This window comes from Sinocyclocheilus grahami, unplaced genomic scaffold (genome assembly GCF_001515645.1).
Source record: "Sinocyclocheilus grahami isolate Dianchi unplaced genomic scaffold, SAMN03320097.WGS_v1.1 scaffold178.1, whole genome shotgun sequence".
Lineage (NCBI taxonomy): Eukaryota > Metazoa > Chordata > Actinopteri > Cypriniformes > Cyprinidae > Sinocyclocheilus > Sinocyclocheilus grahami.
This window is the reverse complement of record NW_015505357.1, coordinates 213,131-233,810: the sequence shown is the minus strand read 5'-3', so window position 1 is coordinate 233,810 and position 20,680 is coordinate 213,131. Positions and strand designations below refer to the sequence as shown.

Below are 20,680 nucleotides of genomic sequence, written 5' to 3'. Positions count from 1 at the left end.
GCTGGTCCTTTGCTGGTTTAAACTGGTCCTTTGCTGGTTTAAACTGTCCTTTTGCTGGTTTATGCTGGTCCTTTGCTGGTTTATGCTGGTCCTTTTGCTGGTTTATGCTGGCCATGTGCTGGCAAAAGACCAGCATAAACCAGCAAAGGACCAGCTCAAACCAGCATCCCAGCGTCAAAACATACCTAACCAGCATATGCTGTTTTTTTCAACAGGGATTCCACCTCTGCAAAGTACATGTCAGACAGGCTCTGGTAAGTTTTATAGATTTAGAATATTTTAAATCCTAATGTTAATATTTCCTGTGTAACAACCATGATATGTCAACACCATCTTCCAATTTCTGAGGAAATTATTTGAAATGTTTAGATCAATTTATTCTCCTGAAGCAGGTTCTATTAGCATCTAGCATCAACAGAGGAAACAAAATGGCTACTACATGAAATCCATTTGTTTTATGAATTAAATGCCAAATTTGTCAACACCGTCAGATGTCACCACCATAAGATTTTCTGTCTGACGGTGGTGACATTTAACATAAAGTCATCATATTTTTTGTGGTTTTCAAGTCATTTTTAATTATATTAAATATAAAATAGTGTTTATTTTTTTCTAATAATGTATAAATACTAAATATGTGACCTGACAGCATATATTGCTTTTGTGGATTTTTAGTTATCACTTCTAGTCGAGTTTTTAGATGTGGAGGGAAAATAAGATTCAGGGAACATAAAGCTGAGAGAACATATAACGCTGGATAAAACATGTCTATACATAATACAGTTAGTTTGTATTCTGATAATTTTTGGATAATTTGTTAAGATGTTTAAATGTGAATGTTAAGATCCTGGTGAATGTAAATGGTTAGAGGTAACAACTAATTGTTTTATTTATTCATATAACCATAGCAGATGCACAGCAGACATACTGTTCTGAGATGAGAGAAAATAGATAATTTGTGTTCCAATGATATATCAAAATACTTAAATGTGAATCTTGAATAAAAGCTTTGTAAACAATAACATACTCACTGTTTGTTGTGTTTGTTTTAATACAGTAATTGATTGATTCAATGCATTTGATCATTAAAATGACTACAAATTCAGGCTTTTGTCACCACCAACAGATGTATCAACTCTTTCAGGTCTGTAACCTCCATCAGATGAATATTTTGATAATATTTCATTATGATATTTTATATTTGTTGTGGAATTGTTGGTCACATGTGATAGTGTAATCTGTGTGTTAACATCAGAATGTGTTTTTTGAAATGTTAAAAACATCTTGATTGCTGTTAAAGATAAAGTTGAAATTATATTACACAGTCCAAGGTAAAAAGCACATTTTGATAACAAAGAGAAAAGTTGTGGGGTTGAATCAAAGCATAGCTCAGTAGCTTAGTATACATATAAGATACATAAATGTAGTTTCATTTGTCTGAGTACAAGGTTTCATTTTTTCAATATTTCTAGTTTTGTCCCACTTCTCAAGAATCAGTGGTTTAATGTTGAATGTTTTTCGTTCAGGAATCTCTGCATTTTGAATCATGACTTTCTTGCTTGAACAAATTACATTATTACAATTTTTTTTTAAAGTAGGTGCACCTAAGCAAACCCACGTTGCTGACTATTATCGAATGTATTCATGAATGCAAAATGCAATTATGAGATAATAAGGCCAAGAAACATTAGGCATTTACATGCATTATGAGCTCATAAAACAATAAGAATATTTTAATGCACAATATATAAGTCATCTCACTGTCACTTGACATTTGTGTTGACACATACAGTATGATAGCAAAATGTATATTTTAACCAGGTGATTTGTCTGAAAATAAACAGGCCTTCGATGATAGTGAAGTTTTGAGGCATTAAAATGTAGAATGATTGGCTTTTTGACAAAAAAAAGATGGAGACTTAACAAGCAGTGCCAAAGAGAGGTTGAAGATCAGAGTTTATTGTCTATAATTTTTAGAAATGATGCACAATGACAAATACTATTTCTTCTGAATATAAACATGTTGATATTCCCTCGATGGCATGAAACGATGACAGCCATAACGGTAAATACATTCCCTCAGATTGCTTTGGGAAACTCTGAAGCTACATTTGATCTGGTAATGAATCTATTTTACAGAATATTAATCAGCATATTATAAATAATATTGCTTTGTAGCTGTTAAAACAGTTTCCATTTTTTGAAAAAGGCATGTTGAAATTTTGTAGCTGTCATTCTATGCCTGTTCTAATATGGACAATTAAGAGCTTCTTCTTTTCTCTTTACTTTTTCCCTTTTCTGAGGAATCCGCAGGGATAAACATACAGTATATAAATACAGCGTTGTTGGTGATATCCTGGGACAGGAATTCACAGACACACAGAACACACAACTCTGTATGAAGAAATAAAAATGGTCCTGGAGAAAATGTTTATATGATCATGAATGTTCATGGGTTACGAGACCCTCCTCCTGGAATTGACACGTCCAAGACTGGTGATGCTACTTTTACGGGACAGAACAGGTGTCGGGGAGGTGGGTGACGTCTCATTGGGGCAGCCGTGTTGGAGAAGAATCTCAACACACTCTTTGCTGCCGGCTTGGCGTGCCAACGTCAGCGCGGTTCTACCTTGCGGATCCTTTGACTTCACATCACTGCCGTACTGTTGAGAACAATTAAGCACAAAAGAAAACCATTAGAAATGTGCAAATGCAATCCTGAAAGTGCAAGAGTTAAAGGAATGATTCACCCAAAAATAGAATTTTCTCATCCTCAGGCCATCCAAGATGTAGATGAATTTGTTTCCTCATCAGAACAGATTTGGAGAAATTTAGCATTGCATCACTTGCTCACCAATGGATCCTCTGCAGTGAATGGGTGCCGTCAGAATAAGAGTCCAAACAGCTGATCCACACCACTCCAGTCTATCACTTAAGACCTTGTGAGGTGAAAAGCTACATGTGTGTGAAATAAATCCATCATTAAGACGTTTTTAATCTTTAAACCTTTGCTTCCATTTAAAACACAAGTCCTTTATCCATATTATTGCTTTCTCTAGTGAAAAAGTCATCTCGTCTGAATCAGGAGTGAAATATGAACAGATGAAGCACAGTTTACAAGCAAAATCGGTCTAGAACAGTTCTAAACAAATATCTTTTTGTGGATTTTGATGTGAGAGGACTTTTTCATTGGAGGAAGCATTATCATGGATTCATATTTTAGCCGGAAGCAACAGTTTAAAGTTAAAAATCCTTGAAGATGGATTTGTTTCTTACAAACATGCAGATTTTTGCTTCGCAAAACATTCATTGATGGACTGGAGTGGTGTGGATTTCTTGTGGATTATTGTGATGTTGTTATCAGGACTCTCATTCTGACGGCACCCATTCACTGCAGAGGATCCTTTGGTGAGCAAGTGATGTAATGCTAAATTTCTCTAAATCTGTTCTTATGAAGAAACAAACTCATCTACATCTTGGATGGTTTGAGGGTGAGTACATTTTCAGCCAATTTCCATTTTTGGGTGAACTATTCCTTTAACTCAAAGAAACAGGCTAAATAACTCACCCAGACCAGCAGCTGTGTCATGACCACGTCGCCCAGCTGGCAGGCCGCATGTAAAGAGCTGTGCTGCTGCTGCGCTGCTCCCTCTGGCGGGACGTTGATCACTTCCTTGGTGCTGTGCGCGAGGAGCAGCAGAAGTCTGGGAAGGTCTCTGTCGATTACTGCTTTAAGCAACCATGTCGACATTGTGTCCTCTGAACACTGAGCCGGCAAGGGCGACACAAATGCCCGCTGTTCATATTTGGCACGGATCCACGACTCCCTCTGCTCTCTGAGACAAACACAAAGCAAAAGCCAAATTATTATCATAGTGGCTGCATTAGCCATTATCTCTTTACACTGTCATGATGAAGACTGCATCATTGCAATTTTGCATTACATTGCATTTGTATGTTTTTGGTTAATGCTGCAAAAAATCATTTTCAAAATCATTATCTTAAAATACAGGTTTATGCATTTAGAAGCAAATTTGTTTGAGACTTGTACAAAATTGTGTAAGAATTATTTTCAGATAAAGAATTTGAATATAAGTGTTTCTTCTGCCATTTGTAAACTTGCTTCAAGCTGAATGCACAATTTTTGGTCATTAGGACATTTTCGAGAAATTAATAATTTTATTCAACAAGGACGCATTAAATTGATCAAAAGTGACAGTAAAGAGATTTTAACATTGCAAAAGATTTCTTGTGATGTTTCTATTCAGCCTTCTACTCATCAAAGTGTCCTGAAAAAAAAATGTAACAGGGTTTCCACAAAAAATATTTTAAAATATTATAAATATAAGCAGCACAACTGTTTTCAACACTGATAATATGTTTCTTGAGCACCAAATCTGCATATTAGAATGATTTCTGAAGGATCATGTGACACTGAAGACTGGAAGAATGATGTTGAAATTTCAGCTTTGCATCACTGGAATAAATTACATTTTAAAATATATTAAAATAGAAAACAGTTCTATTAAATTGTGATAATATTTCACAATATTGCCGTTTTTATTATTGAGTCTTGGTGGATATAGAAGACTCATTTCAAAAACACTGAAAAAATCTTACCAACCCCAAACTTTTGAACTTTGCAGTGTATGCATTTATTTCTTTTATCTTAACAGGCTAAATTTGCAGCATATGTTTTGTTTTTATTTAGCTGTGCATGCTTCATCATTTATTTCTGCTCTTCTTTGTGCCTCTGTAAAACAAAAATGACTGAACCACTGTCCACAATGACATTTCTTTACATTTAGTCAGCTAACCTTGTTGCCTCAGGTGTCAACTTTTGGTGCCCTTGTGTGCAGGTCTCCCAAATGCTGTTGGCCATATGGTTGCCTATAGCCGTAAGCACTTTTGTGAGTTCACTGGGCCAGTCGTCCAGGTCTAGTGAGCGCACGCGGGACAGGTGCGTCCCCAGGTTCCGGTGTATGCCCGAACACTCGATGCAGATTAGAGCACCAAGATTAAGACTCGCCCATGTTGGATCTGCAAGGAGACCATAATGTTTTTATATACTGAACAATGACAGAGATCTCAACATACAGTACTTTTTGTTGTTCACATTTTCAATACAAGGCATTATTTCAGCACTTACTTGGTGCTCCACAGTCCACACAGAGGTCGTTCCCTTTGGCATTTCGAATGGCCTGCAGGGCAACAGCTTCACTTTGGCTGTTCCTTCGAGCCTGAGAGTTGAAAAGTAAGTCTATTATTTTGTAATATTACAGGGCAAACAAATGAACAAATGATTGCCCTTTTATTTTAGCAGAAGGAACAACAAAAAATGAAAATATGCTGAAAATGTACTCAACCTCAGGAAATCCAAGATGTAGATAAGTTTGTTTCCTCATTAGAACAGATTTGTAGAAATGTAGCATTACATATCTTGCTCACCAATGGATGTGAATAGGTGCCGTCAGAATGAGAGTCTAAACAGCTGATAAAAACACCACAAAAATTCACTCCAGTCCATCAATTAATGTCTTGTGAAGCGAAAAGCTTCGTGTTTGTAAGAAACTAAAATTTTTCTCTGGTGAAAAAGTAATCTCGTCTGAATCAGAAGAGAAAAGTGCACCGTTCAAGGACTGTGTACAAGCGAAAACAGTCCAAAACAGTTCTAATGGACTGCAGTCGTGTGGATTACTTTGGATTACTGTGATGTGTTTATCAGCTTTTTAGACTCTCATTCTGACGGCACCCATTCACTGCAGAGGATCCATTGGTGAGCAAGTGATGCAAATTTCTCCAAATGTGTTCTGATGAAGAAACAAGCTCATGTACATCTTGGACGATTTGAGGGTGAATAGATTTTCCCCAATATATCATTTTAGGGTTAACTATTCCTTTATACAGATATACTGACCATAGAAAATTGAATGGACCATTTGATGCATATTGCACATAAGTGTTCTCAAAAGCTTATAAAGGTTTGTGCAGTAAATGTTTGTTACGCTGATAAAGATCCGATACATTTTTATTGCCCTCTTTACCTTATTTCTGCTCTCACAGCTCTGTAGACTTGCAAGGATCTGGCTTTCGATGGCCTGAACCCAGGCGTCCCTGTCCTCTTGACTTTGGGCTTCGAAATGCCAGCTCTGTCCTGTGCTGGATATGATGATGAAGTCTGCGCTCTCCTCTTCTGTTTGGGCGAGAGCAACAGTTATTTACACGAGAGGAAGGGATCAATAAAAACACCCATTGTGTCCTCTGTCTAATGTATCGTCTCAGTATAATTATGTGTTTGAGAGAGACAGGAACACAGACAGAAACACTCAAGACCCATTTGCTGTAATCTAATGATGTGACAAGAGATGGACATGGACACATACAGCAGAAAAGAGTCAGCTCAGCCACTCGTTTCATACATTCACGTTACCTGTTTTGTTAATGTTTCTCAAGCTACCAAAGCTTTTTAATTTCCACATTTTGCGCTTGGCTTGCGGTGCGAGAAATTAGTCCAGGGCGGCAGAGGATAAGAGGAAAGAAAGGAAGAAAAGACAGAGGAAAGAAAGAAGTAAAAGAGATTGTAAAAGGACCTTAAAGGAAGCAATTAATCAGGCCCACATTGGAAAAGAGAGCAAAGCAAATTCACCTCAACTATTCACCATAGTACTTATAATGATTGCTTTATCAGTGAAACTGAATCATTGTGGTGTCTGGTAATCTGTCATAACTCTGATCTCTTACCCTCAGCCTGCCCAGCCGCCGCGTCTCCTTTCAAGTTAATACTTCTGTTTCGTTTTTTCTTCTTCCTGTCAGTCATTGGAGAAGACGGGATGTGGTCTTTTCCTAAAGGAGGACTTGTAGCCCCCTCAATACTCAAGTCTGTTAAGATGATACCAAAAAATATGGCAGAAATTTCAAAACATTTTCTGCAAAAGATTCATAACCATTCTGATGATAAGTCCACACCCAAAATACAATCCCATTTGTATTAATCATATTGAGTATATTTAATTATAATAATATTAATACAATAGCATTTTATAACATTTATTATTTTATATAATTTTATTTATAAGGTATATTTCATATTTAATTTTTTAGTAATAAATGTTTTTACAGTATCAAACACGCACATTAAAGGGTTAGTTCACCCAAAAATTAAAATTAGGCTGCGTTTTACTCACCCCCGAGGCATCCTAGGTGTATATGACTTTCTTCTTTCAGATGAATCCAGTCGGAGTTATATAAAAAATTGTCTTTGATCTTTCAAGCTGTTTAATGCCACTCAGCGGGTGTTGCATTGCTTCAGTCCAAAAGAAGTTAAATAAAAATCGCCCATCCATAAAAAAAAAGTGTCTCACACTTATATCCATATTCATCTTCTTCTTTGGGTTTTAACGGCAGCTTGCTATCCATATTCAAAACGTAATAATCACTTTAATGTAGCTTGCGCCAACAGTTGTACACAGAAGCAGTTCCGGGAGCATGCCGTATGAGGTCAGCGTTGCGCATGAAATGAATTTCTCGTGAAAACCAACGTTTGTTTACAGGAGCAAAGGAAGCAAAGTTTCCTTACTTTAGCAAAGGAAAACCAGTCTCCTCTTGGTTTATATCGAAATCCTCCGACATTCTTCTTTACAAATCCTCGTTTTGTACTTCTAATTCTTGACCGTTGTTTTGTTTTGATCTCTCCCTTGCGCTTCCACATTCGTCACTTCTGAGCGGCGCATGCGCAAAGCCGACCTCATACGTAATTCCCCCGGAACTGCTTCTGTTTACAACAGTGAGCGCAAGCTAGATTCAAGTGATTATTACGTATTGAATATGGATATTTTTCTTACAAAAACGCATTAATTCACTACAGAAGGCTTTTGTTCACCCCCCGGAGCCGTGTGAGACACTTTTTTTTTTATGGATGGGCGATTTTTATTTAAGTTTTTTTGGACTAAAGAAATGCAACACCCGCTGAGTGGCATTAAACAGCTTGAAAGATCAAAGACAATTTTGAATATAACTCCGACTGGATTCGTCTGAAAGAAGAAAGTCATATACACCTAGGATGCCTTGGGGGTGAGTAAAACACAGCCTAATTTTCCTTTTTGGGTGAACTAACCCTTTAACATTGAATGTAACTAATAAAACTAATGCTGGCAGTCATGAACCTCTGTATTTAACTAAATATTTTGGTACAAATAAAAATTTCATTGAGTGATATGACTTCTAAAAATGAACTGTCAAAATGAATAGATCTGCATATGAACCAACAACTGAAATGAAACAACTAAATGTTGGAAATAAAGTGCTGATGATGTCCAGTTAGTAGCGTTTCTACTATTAAAGGAACAGTTCACCCAAAAATGATCATTTTGTCATCATTTACTTACCCTCATGTCAAATCTGTATATATTTCTTTCTTACGTTGAACACAAAAGAAGATATTTTGAAGAACCAAACAGTTGTTGGTCCCTATTGACTTCCATATTAGGGAAAGAAATACTGTGCAAGTCAATGGAGACCAACTATTTGATTACCAGCATACTTCAAAACATCAGAAAGAAACTCATACAGGTTTGGAACAACATGAGGGTGTGTAAATGTTGACAAAATGTTAATTTTTAGGTGTTTCTACTATTAAAGGAACAGTTCACCCAAAAATGATCATTTTGTCATCATTTACTTACCCTCATGTCAAATCTGTATACGTTTCTTTCTTACGTTGAACACAAAAGAAGGTATTTTGAAGAACCAAACAGTTGTTGGTCCCTATTGACTTCCATATTAGGGAAAGAAATACTGTGCAAGTCAATGGAGACCAACTATTTGATTACCAGCATACTTCAAAACATCAGAAAGAAACTCATACAGGTTTGGAATGACATGAGGGTAAACTATACCTTTAAATAGTTATTCTTCAACACTGTTACAGAAAGAATGAGTAGAAACCATAAACAAAATATTTACGTACCCACACTGAAGCCTTTATTAGACACAGATGATGGGCAACGTTTCACCTTCTGATCATTATTAAATGACAAACCACTTCTTGACGCCTCTTCTACTGTCAGAAGATTTGCTGGGGAAAAAAACAAAAAAAAACAGAAATCATGGCATTGAGAAATCTTTCAAATTGCTTTATTATTGATCGAGTACATTTGAAAATGAGAGAGAGAGAGAAAAAACGTTTTTCATTTACATGTAGCTCCCCCTTCGGATGACTGCTTGTCTTTACTGAGTCCATTTACACCGGGCGCAGGGGCGAGAGTAGGGCCAGGGGACGGTCCACCGGGAGTAGCTGCGCGATGAAGACGCTTTCCTGGCACCTTCACTGTAACTCGCAATAAGTCCATCTCCTTACCTTGAGCATTCTGCAAAAACTCCTGCAATCATACATACTGCATATAGTATGAGCAATAGTTACACAATCTAGAATACGCTGGTTCTTTTCGACAGCCAAAAATAGCACAACATAAATTTATAAATACTATAATGCAAAATAATGCAAGTACCATTGATTTTTTGGAAAACATTTGAACCATTACAAGCAAATGACAAATCCACACCCAAAATATAATTATAAGAATTTATAATATAACAATATAACATAATTCTATAATGGAAAAATGAAAAATGTGATTATAAAAACAGAAGTGTACAGGAAGCATTTAGTGCTCTGTAAACAGAAAACCGTATTGCAAATTGCAAAACAGCCTTACTCACATTTATATTTGAATGATACATAAGCATGCCGTTGTTTGACAGCGTCACATACTTCTTCTTCCACTCCTTATTTAAAGAGCGTTCACTGCGTTTCCACAAAGTCCCCTAACAAAGAAAATGCATTCATTGTTTTCAGAATGCAGTGAGATTCAGACATTTAAAAGTGTCTTCTACATGTCCAAAAACTTTCTGGGGCCTCACAGAAGTCTTGTCCTCAAGTCAATGCTGACGTCTTACACTTACCTGTTTAATAGGAACTGATCGACTGCTCATGTCACTTCTGCTATCAGAAGCTCTTTTTTCAGAATCACTCCCGCGACGGTTCTAAAATAGCAGACAAGTTAAATAAAGTACAGACGAGAGGAAGGTGAAACACATAAAGGAAGGAAACAGATGTGACTCATGAGATGAGGTGAATTTTAGAGTGACAACGAGAGTTCACATACAGAAACTAGGACTAATGATACAGTCATGCTTCTGCTTTATTGGACAGCATTTGAAGGTGAAGTGTGAAATTTCTGCACCAAAAAGAAAACAATGAATGTTTTTGAACAGGTTTCCCAGTCAACATCAAACAATGACACACATCACCTCTGATATATCATTCAGATTTAAGTCCAATTGTATTTGAAAATATGAAAGATATAATATCACATTTTCTGTACCGTTTCACTGGTGTTGCACAAAATCTACCTGGCAAGATTTGATCATCTTTGTAATGAGCGCAAAGAACTAACCGCAAAGAAAGATGTCCGTCGTCGGGGTAGATTTCTTTGCGAGCCCCCATCTCCACTTGCCCCACCCCGTATGTCTTTGTGACTTACCACAGGGGTAGAAGGCAAAGAGGAGGGGTAATCACTACTCTGACCCCCATTACTGGCCTAAGAAAGGATGATGGGATGGAGAGAAGAATGAGACAGAAGTTGGAATGGTGAATGTTGATGAAGACAAGAAAAGTTTCACGATCACTCAAAACAGTCAAATACTCAACAACAGGAGTGTAAAAATGTGCGATGCATTGGTCTGACATTTTTATTTGATACATTTAAAAATGCAATCAATTTTAAAATGTAATAATTTATAAATGATCTATAATAAAATATAACTTTAATTTCTTGTCCAAGAAAGTTATTTTAATTATTATAAATTATTATAATTATTTATGTAAATAAAAATGATCATACCATTGTACTGAAATAAAATTCAACCAAAATGTTGTGATTTTCTGCATAGCATATAATTAAGCAAAGAATATTTAATGCAGATTTTTTGCAATTTTTAACACTCCAACAATATTGACAGAACAACACCATCACGGTTTTAATTAAAATACTTCACAAGAATTATAAAGATAAAAGTGTCAATCTCACAAAGAAATGTCCAGGTCATATTTAAAAAAAAAAAAAATTTATGTTATGTTTAAGATATTTAAAAATATATATATAATAGAATTCATGACATAAATGTAAGTGTTTAATTTAATTTATTATTTACATATTTTTTTTAAATTTACATTTACATATTTTTTGCATTATAGTAATGACAATTAGATTCACCCCCACATTTAGAACTGAAAGAAAGGAGAAAGTGACCCAGACATTTTTGACAGCTTTCATGAGATTCATCCAAGCATCAGACAGACTCATGAGGCCTGAGATACCTGTCCGGGCCCTGACACTGGAGTCGAGGCCCCTGAGTGACTCGGAGAGTTTGGGAGGGATTTACAGGAGGCCAGAAGGGCGGCTTGCTTCTTGGCAGCGGCAATCTTGTGAGTCACTAAGTGGGAAACAAGACTGTCCAATCAACACTTGCATCCTGTTCAGAAGTATTGTGCTATTTTAGCCCCTATTTTGAGATGAAACTCACTTTCATTAAATACTCTGTCCACATTAAGTCCATATGTGGCACAGGTCTCAAAATAAGTGCAGCGACGCACATCTATACACAGCTGCTGGACTCTCTTGTCCTCAATCACACGTGCATTAGTGCTACTAATCTTATCTGCAGGAAGAAAAACAAGCATATAGTTTGTACGCAATGTCATATCACTCAATATATCACCCCGGAACCAAGACAAAAGTAGCTCTAACCTTGCGTTCCAACCGCTATAATGGGGATTTCTGCAATGTTACGATGTGCGCTTAGCTCACTGTAGTTTTTGTACACATCCTGGAAACTTGCTTCATTTTCCAGACTAAAAACTAGGATGACGCCATCAAGCCAGTTGCAGATCTACAATCACAAATTAGGAATGAAAAAGATGGAAAAAAGGAATAGCTTTTAAAGAAATAGTTCAACCAAAAATTTTTATTTGCTGATAGTTAATCACCCTCAGATTTGGAAAGACATTATAGCCAGAAGCAAATGGTTTAAAGTTGAAATGCCTTAATGATGGATTTGTTTCTTATAAACATGTAGCATTTTGGTTCGCAAGATGTTAATTGATGGACTGGAGTCATGTGGATTACTTATGGATTACTGTGTTGTTTTTATCAGCTGTTTGCACTCTCATTCTGACGGCACCCATTCACTGCAGAGGATCCACTGGCGAACAAGAGATCTAATTCTAAATTTCGCCAAATCTGTTCTGATGAAGAAACAAACTCCTCTACATCTTGGATGGTTTAAGGGTGAGTGAATTTTCAGCAAATACTTTGGGGTGAACTATTCCTTTAAAGCAGAATACACTACTGTTCAAAAGTTTGAGGTCAGAAAAGTTAGATTTTTTTTCAGAATGCAACACGTTTATTTAGCGAAAATGCTTTAAATTGTTCAAATGTGACAGTAAAGATATTTCGAATGTTACATAAGATGTCAATTTCAAATAATTGCTTTTTTTATGTTGTATTCAATAAAGAATCCAGAATCCAAAATGTTATAAAATTTTCTACAAAAAAATTAAGCAGCTGTTTTCAAAGTTGATAATAAAAAGAAATGTTACTTGAGCAGCAAATGAGCATATTAGAATGATTTCTGAAGGATAATGTGACACTGAAGTGTAACATTACTGTGTGTAATGATGCTGAAAATTCAGCTTTGGAATCATAGGAATAATTCACATTTGAAAATATATTCAAATAAAAAAATTGTATTTGAACTTATAATAGTGTTCTACAATATTATTGTTTTTACTTTATTTTTGATCAAATAAATGCAGCCTTGATGAATCTGCCTTCTTTCAAAAAAAATTTTTTTTTAAGTTACTGAATCCAAACTTTTGAATGCAAGTAAAAGTTTATCTCTGTTTTAAATCTTTTGGCATTATAAGGCCCCAAAATATACTCTACCTGAATATGTACATGCAAATGTTTCTTGCTACGTAAGCTCAATTTTGTGATTTCTTCAAAATGTGTCAGAAGCAGTTCATAAAACATAAGAATGCAGAATTCTTAAAGGGGTCATATGATGCGATTTCAAGTTTTCCTTTCTCTTTGGAGTGTTACAAGCTGATTGTGCATAGATAAGATCCCTGAAGTTGCAAAGACTAAAGTCTCAAACCCAAAGAGATATTCTTTATCAAAGTTAAGACTCTGCCACGCCCCCCTAAAATGCCTCGTTCTAACACACACCCACATGTCTACCTCACTATGTGGAAATATTAGCATAATGCCGCCCAAATGTGCACGCAAAGAAAGAAGGCGTGGTTTCAGGAACAGCAGTTAGTGTTGAAGCAGCATGTCAGGGAGACGCTGTGTGTTTCTAGGCGAAAGCAAAAGCACTTTATTTGGCCTTCCGAAAGTAGATGCATTTAGGAATCTTTAAGATTACTTACAACAGAACAGCAATGCATTTTATGGACGACCGTTTCGTGAACCTAGGAGAGGAGGTCATTCTGACTTTGCTATGACAATCTGGTATTTGCTATTGACTGTTCAAATGTGGAATTTTGCACATCGTGTGTGTGCGAGCAAACGAGCGAGAGAGGGACAGAGAGAGCGAGAGAGATCGAGAGATAGGGAGAGCGAGAGAGAGAGAGAGGGGGGGGGGGTCACATCACAGTGGAGTCAGCTGTCTTAACCGTGGCTTGTGTACTGCACACATACCAGCTTCATCACTGTGTCTGTCACGAGACTCTGTTCCCCTTTCGGGCTTGAACTGATGGTAAAACTAATGACATTATTTACTGTCTTTACATTTATTTTGAAAGCTGAAGCTCGAGATTATGGTAAGTGGCGTTACATTTCCAACGAGTCCTTGCGGTGTTCGACCAATCACAATGCACTGGGTCAGCTGGCCAATCAGAGCAGACTGTGCTTTTCGGAAGGAGGGACTTTGTAGAAAACGAAGCGTTTGAGAGAGGCGGGGCATAGAGGACCTACAATAATGTACAGTATTTGAAAAATAATGTGTTTTTTGAACATTAAAGCATGTCAACATATTCTGTTACACCAAATACACAAAATAATGATCTTTAAAAAAGCATCATATGACCCCTTTAATATTTCCTATATTTGCTGTTACGTAATTGCAAAAATTCTTCTTCAATTTCTAGTTAAACACATCTGGTTTAATGGGCCGGACAACTTGCTGGTGGTTTGTTACCGCCACACTACTGTTAAGTATAAAAAAGAGGAAGATGCAAACTTTACCCAAATATTTCTGTCTTGCATACTGTGTTTCTGTCTCAAGTGTACTGAAATTAACACACCTGTGCACTTGGTGGTCCAGATTCCTCTCGAATCAGCAATAAATGACTCTGTCCCTCCACCAGCACCTCTTTTTTATACCTTCCGCCTTCCAGAGAAGAAAAAGAGGACAAAAGCGAAAAATAAGATAACAATAATGCCCCTAAATGGTTAAAATGACAGTCCTCATAGCACAGATGAGAAACAACGAAGTTCTCACCCTCATGCGACTCAAGTGGAAGATAACTTCCTGTGATGAATCTGTTTACCAGAGCAGATTTTCCGCTGCGAAGGCTACCCAGAACCCCCTGTATGCGGCAGAAAGAAAATATTCTTACTCCAAAAAACAACATTTATATCAGTATGACATTGTTTAGATCTCATCTGAAACTCCTGAGGACACATTTGAGACTACTAGGGTCTTTTCTCATGAGAAGCATAAGCAGGATTTAAGCAAAAGTCTCCATTTATCCTCTTTTAATTTTGTTGGTGTTTAGTAGAAACATTTTGGATTTTAAAGAGATCTCATTTTAGATTTTTTTCCCCCCTAGAGGCAAGGATGTATCCTTACTCAACAGTATGACAAAAATGAAAAATAAATCTTTTTAGTGCACTTAACCAACTGAAATATTGTTTTCATAGATGTATGCCTAAAATGATTTGAAATTGTTGTTTACATGCTTAAGGAATTAAAAAAAGAAATAAATAAGTAAGTGTTTTTCTCACCAATCGCAGTTCTGGAATAGCACGAGTTAGGGTCCATTCCTGGCTATTGGCACATGATGCTGACAAAAAAAAAAGTCAAAGTTAAGTCATAACTTCAAATCAAAGACGAAAACCCCTCTCCCCCATGCTATGACACTGCAGTGTGTTTGAGAGGCTTTTAATGTGTTTGTGTTTTAATGTGTTGCAATGCAGTTTCTAAGTGGTTTTGGGTGGTTTCCGAAGAAAAAAAAATCTGTCTCCAAGTTGTATATTCTATATTTAACAGGGTGACCCCTTTTGACTGAAGTGTTGGGGTTAGTTTTACCTGCAGTCACCAAACTCATTCTCATGAAGCCAGACAACTTTCTATACTATAGTCATTAGTTCCGCCCAACAGGAAATAGGCTATTTTTGATTTTTTTTCAAGCCTTTAAACACTCATGTGATCATCGCCAAACTTAGTCAACATTACACCAAAACACTGAAGATGCCGAAACAGATTTTTGATATCTCAAAAGGTGTTCCATTGGCATGGTATTAAACCAATGACAAAAAGAAGGTAAACAGGAAGACTCTCGAAACCGACTTAATTTGCTCGGGCGGGTTTGAAATGCATGTGGCAAAAGTGAAGCTTATCCATCCAGCTGCCTATGGATTTAGATACTGCCTGCGTCTAAAACCAATGCTTCACCTCCAGTTTAGAGTGCTAAAATTCATGGCTGGATATGGTTTGAAATTAAGAGGCTGGTGATGAAAGGATTGAAGCTTCCGTGAAAGAATGAGATCAGAATACAGGAAGTGGGCGGAACATCAAAGATGGGATTAGGATGTTGGGCAAAATTATGATGCCTGTGGCATGGGTATTATTAAATTTGTTTCCCATTCCAATTTTTCCAGTGCAGAAACAGAAACAGTAGGGGGTGGTTATAAAGAAAAGGCTAGGATGCGTTCAGTGTCTTAAAACTACATCCCTAGGCATTAGAATTAATAAAAACAGAATTCCCCTAAATGTGTGTATAGACTTCCACATGTCAGTTTTTAAAATGAATGTGAACCTAAACAAGAAGAACACTGTATCAGTTGAATAAATAATAAAAAGTGCCATCCGTCCTCATGCCATTCCAAACCTGTATGTCTTTCTTTCTTCCTTGGAATACAAAAGATGTTTTTACGCAGAACGGCACCGTGCAGGAATACCCTGCTCTCTCCATCTCCTGCTTCTCTCTCTCTCTGCCCTTGTCACCAGCCAGACAGCTCCCAGCCCCTGCTTTCCACAGCCTGCTACCCCCTCCTCTCGCTCTCCCTCCCTCCCTCTCTTTTCTCTCGCCTGCACACTCTCTCCTGCTTAAAAAGCGAGAATCAGTGATGTGTTGAGGAATAAAGACAGACTGTAAAGCTTGCGAGGTTCTGACAGAGAAAGAGGGTCAACCGCACAAGTAAAACACAAATATGTGGTTATGTGCAAAGCTAATCAAGACTGACACATCAATCCAGCAAATTTTGCACCAGTGCCGTATCAGGCAGCAATGTGCCACATGTCACATTCACAGTCAGTACAGTGATTCAGGAGCCGCCGTGTCCCCCCACCTTTTCTTTCCTAGACACTGAGCTTGCTTGTTACCAAGGTATTCTGAGGCTAAACTCCTCCTCCTTCATGCACTGATTCCATCTAGTCTCTGGCTCCCATTCGCTATCTCCATATCTTACCCTCTGCTCTGTGCACTCACTGTCCTTGCCAAGGTGTGTATGAATGAGTAAGTGATTGTGTGAGGGCATGCAATATTATTGACAAATTTACTGACTGATCTGTTTGTCAAGTGGGCTTGATTAAATTGTACATTGAGTAAATACTACACTCGAATTGATTCAATAGACTCTCAGAAAAAAAAGGTACAAAAGCTGTCTCTGGTGCAGAACCCTTTCAAAAGGTACTAATATGCACCATTTAGATACTAATATGTACACCTTAGGTACTAATATGTACCTTTAAGATACTAATATGAACCCGTTAGGGTACAAAGGTGTACCTTTTGAAATATCGCCTCAGTGACAGCTTTTGTACCTTTTTTCTGAGAGTGTAGCAGGGATGAGTAAAAAAAAAAAAGCTGTCCCATGCAAGACTATTTGGATGTCTGGAGAAAAAGAAAATTACATCACCCCATTGAAACTATATATATATATATTTATATATATATATATATGTGTGTGTGTGTGTATATGTATGTATGTATATATATATATATATATATATATATATATATATATATTTCTAAGAAATAATCTTGTAGAGGAAGGAGTTGCCTTTTTATTGACAGTCGTATTGAGTTTACAAATCAATAATATATGCTATTGATTGCTATCAATCATGAAGGCAGGTGTCATATAGAACACAATTCAACTGAACATTTAGGAAGAGGGCATTCAGTTATTTGTTTGAATGTCTCTCATTTTCTTTTCTTTTTATTGATTTGCTTCTTTATTGATTAGTCACTATTACTATTGCTCATAGTTAAGGTTAGGGATTTCAAAAAACTCTTAAAGGGACAGTTCACCCAAAATTCCCCACTGAGATGTTTTTCAAAATATCTGATTTTGTATTCCACAGAAAAACAAAATGCAAGCAGGTTTGGAATGGCATGAGTAGCTTAAATTCTGAAAGAACTTACCCTAGCAACCAACCACAAGATGCTAGTCTAGCAACACACTAGAAACCTCTCAAAGCACCTTATTAACTGCATAACAACATCCTGGCAAGCACAGATAAACGCCACTCACATTGTCATCAGAAAATACAAAGCACTACTTTGTTTATATATATAACATATTATTGTGCTGCTAACTATAAAATTTCACCGTAGACATCTCTGTTTTGGAGATCTCACACTCATAAATATATTTTCCCCTTTCTCTTTCTTCCCTAGTTCGCTGTCACTCTGCCTGTCTCCCACTCTCTTGGCTCCCTGCAGTAAGCAACATTTAAATGTGTCAGTCCTATTCTCAAATCCCTATGCTCAGAAGCCAACAGCAATGACTTCCCCTTTACAGTTTCCTTCACTTTTATTTTATTCCCATCAAGCATAATTTGAATCATCATATGACTATGTGGGCTACATAAATCATATTCAAAGAGCATCCTCTTGTTTTCTTACTATTTGATCTGGTCTGTTCTGCAACTTTGTTTACAGACATCATTAGTGATGCTGGTTACTGCAAGTGAACAAATGGAAAACAATAAAATGGGATAAAAGTCTAGGGACTATATGATATAATTAATATCACAAGCAACCAGAATACCTCAGAGACCACCCAGGATATCTTAACATCACTGTGGCAAGTTTTACATACAGTAAGTACTGAAAATATCTTGTTTTAATTTTAGTTCTGGCTTACAGAGAAATAAGGTGTAAGATTATGCTCATAAAGTCTTCATATTGAGCCAGTGTGACGGATGCATAAAAACGCTTACAACAGGAAGTGCGAGGAGGAAGTAAATTATAAGGAGTATCAACAAACACTATATTAAAGATGCATTAGTCAGTGACACCATATATTCTGACCTTAAAACATGCACTCGTCTATGCTTAAAGCTAACACAGTATATAAATGTTTATAAATGTATAAAAGTTCAGAATTGAACTTTATGTCCTGCTCGATCGATACCAGATTCAATCAAATCAGACAACAAATTTCCACACAAAAAAAAGTGTAATCTTGTGGAACGAAAAATAATTAGGTCAGATACTAATCGTAAGAGTAGCACTCAATAGACAGGTGGTGCCTGAGATGGAGAGGATGTGGCTTTGGTGGGCAGCAAGAGAGCGTCAGACAGGAAATGGACCAGCACTTCGTGTTCAAAAGCTTACCAGCATGACGACGTCTCTAAGATGGTGCTAATGTTTCAACCTGGGCCTCTTTAAATTCACATCCACGATTCTGATTCTACATCCGGACTGTAGTAACAGTTCATCATCACAGACTAATGGAGGAGCATGTGCATTTGGAGACGTCTGCTGGATGTATAATTCAATTTAACACGAGTTAAAACATTTATGTTCCTTTTTATCTGTCTGCCTTCTCTAAAATATACATTTGGGACATTTTATAATATGACATTATTACAAAACGCAAGATAGTGAATATAATACTGCAAATACTAGCAGTCAAAAAGCCTAATTCCTCGCAAATGTGCATTTTAACTTACACAAGGAGCTTATGAACGATTAGTAAACTTGTTTGCTTCTGAGGATGATCTAGATACGAAATCCTATCAGAATCTGGCTCCAACATAGAGTTAAACTCAAACAGCGTGCAAGTCAGTCTTGGTAAGTCCAGACCCCTAAAGACCCTGAAGTCAACATCACACCTTGCAAAACGATATACGGGAATCTATCAGCAAGTGTTTTAGGGGACAAAATCAACAATTTCATGACAGGCTCACCTTGAATGCTGTGGAGGAAAACCTTTAGTCCTGTCCTGAGCTGCTGGTCCTCAACCCTCTCCAACTGTTTGAGAAATTTGTTTATGGTGTTTTGCAAGCTTTGATGTCTTCTCACCTCAGCTCTAATTGCAGTCGAGTGTGTAACTTTATTTGTGCTATTCATATTTAGACCAATGTGACTGCTCAAAATGCATGGAGTTTCTCCTGTAACCCATCAGCATTTCCTGCCCGTTCTTTCATGTCAATGTCACGTACAGAAGCAGAAAGCTGCTCAGACTCTAGGTATGCAGCTCAGAGCAGAAGTAGTTTGCTTGCATGAATTTCCTCTCTCTCTCTCTCTCTCTTTCTCTCTCAATTCACTTCCTGATTTTAAAAAGAGTCACCATCTCATAGGCTGCTTTCTCGCAAACAGGATTTTGTGGTAAATTCAAGGCAACGGTTACAAGAAATAATAAGACTTTGGTTTCAAACTGCAAATAAGGTTTCAAAAAGACATACTCACGTCTATTTTCAGATTTAGAGCTGCAATGGTAAAACCTCAGTACTGATGTGGAGAAAAAACATATGATACCAATGATACAAACAGGTTTGTCAGACAAGGGTAATTTTCATAAAGGTTATGTCAGGACAGATTGTTTTAATGTTATATATTTTAATTATATAATAAACAATTAACAATCAATTAATAGTTCGATTTTTCTTTTTTATATTTCATATAATAGGCTATTTAATAGTATGTTCCTATTATGGCCACTTATTATGATTATACTTAAAGGGCAATGCTGTTTGTCAGAAATTCGGGCCGTTTTGTCAATATCTGGGACAATACAAGTGTTACAAGTTTAAATGTAAAAATTACTTAATTTATTATTTATAATAGGCTATCTGTTATTGGCTTAAGTTATTATTAGAATTTGTAATATTTTATATAATATGCTATAATAATGGTTCTAGGTATGCAGCTCAGAGCAGAAGTAGTTTGCTTGCATGAATTTCCTCTCTCTCTCTCTCTCTCTCTTTCTCTCTCAATTCACTTCCTGATTTTAAAAAGAGTCACCATCTCATAGGCTGCTTTCTCGCAAACAGGATTTTGTGGTAAATTCAAGGCAACGGTTACAAGAAATAATAAGACTTTGGTTTCAAACTGCAAATAAGGTTTCAAAAAGACATACTCACGTCTATTTTCAGATTTAGA

At 36.7% G+C, this 20,680-nt stretch overlaps 1 protein-coding gene across 2 annotated transcripts; it reads right to left on the bottom strand.

The window, feature by feature from the left end:
- Positions 1-2,376: 2,376 nt before the first annotated feature.
- Positions 2,377-19,772, bottom strand: agap2 (ArfGAP with GTPase domain, ankyrin repeat and PH domain 2). 2 transcript variants are annotated; one of them, XM_016283856.1, is made up of 18 exons: positions 19,486-19,772; positions 15,069-15,127; positions 14,563-14,650; positions 14,366-14,451; positions 11,808-11,949; positions 11,584-11,718; positions 11,378-11,493; positions 10,455-10,598; positions 9,961-10,041; positions 9,718-9,822; positions 9,194-9,377; positions 8,966-9,073; positions 6,742-6,879; positions 6,045-6,193; positions 5,150-5,240; positions 4,818-5,040; positions 3,569-3,836; positions 2,377-2,663 (listed from the first exon to the last, which is right to left on the bottom strand). In XM_016283856.1, exons 1-18 carry the CDS (start codon positions 19,646-19,648, stop codon positions 2,457-2,459), a joined length of 2,487 nt encoding a protein of 828 aa, XP_016139342.1. In that variant the 5' UTR covers positions 19,649-19,772; the 3' UTR covers positions 2,377-2,456. The 2 variants fall into 2 exon arrangements, with proteins under 2 accessions (XP_016139342.1, XP_016139343.1); XM_016283857.1 differs by lacking the exon at positions 10,455-10,598 and adding an exon at positions 6,431-6,490.
- Between the last annotated feature and the right edge of the window lie 908 nt (positions 19,773-20,680).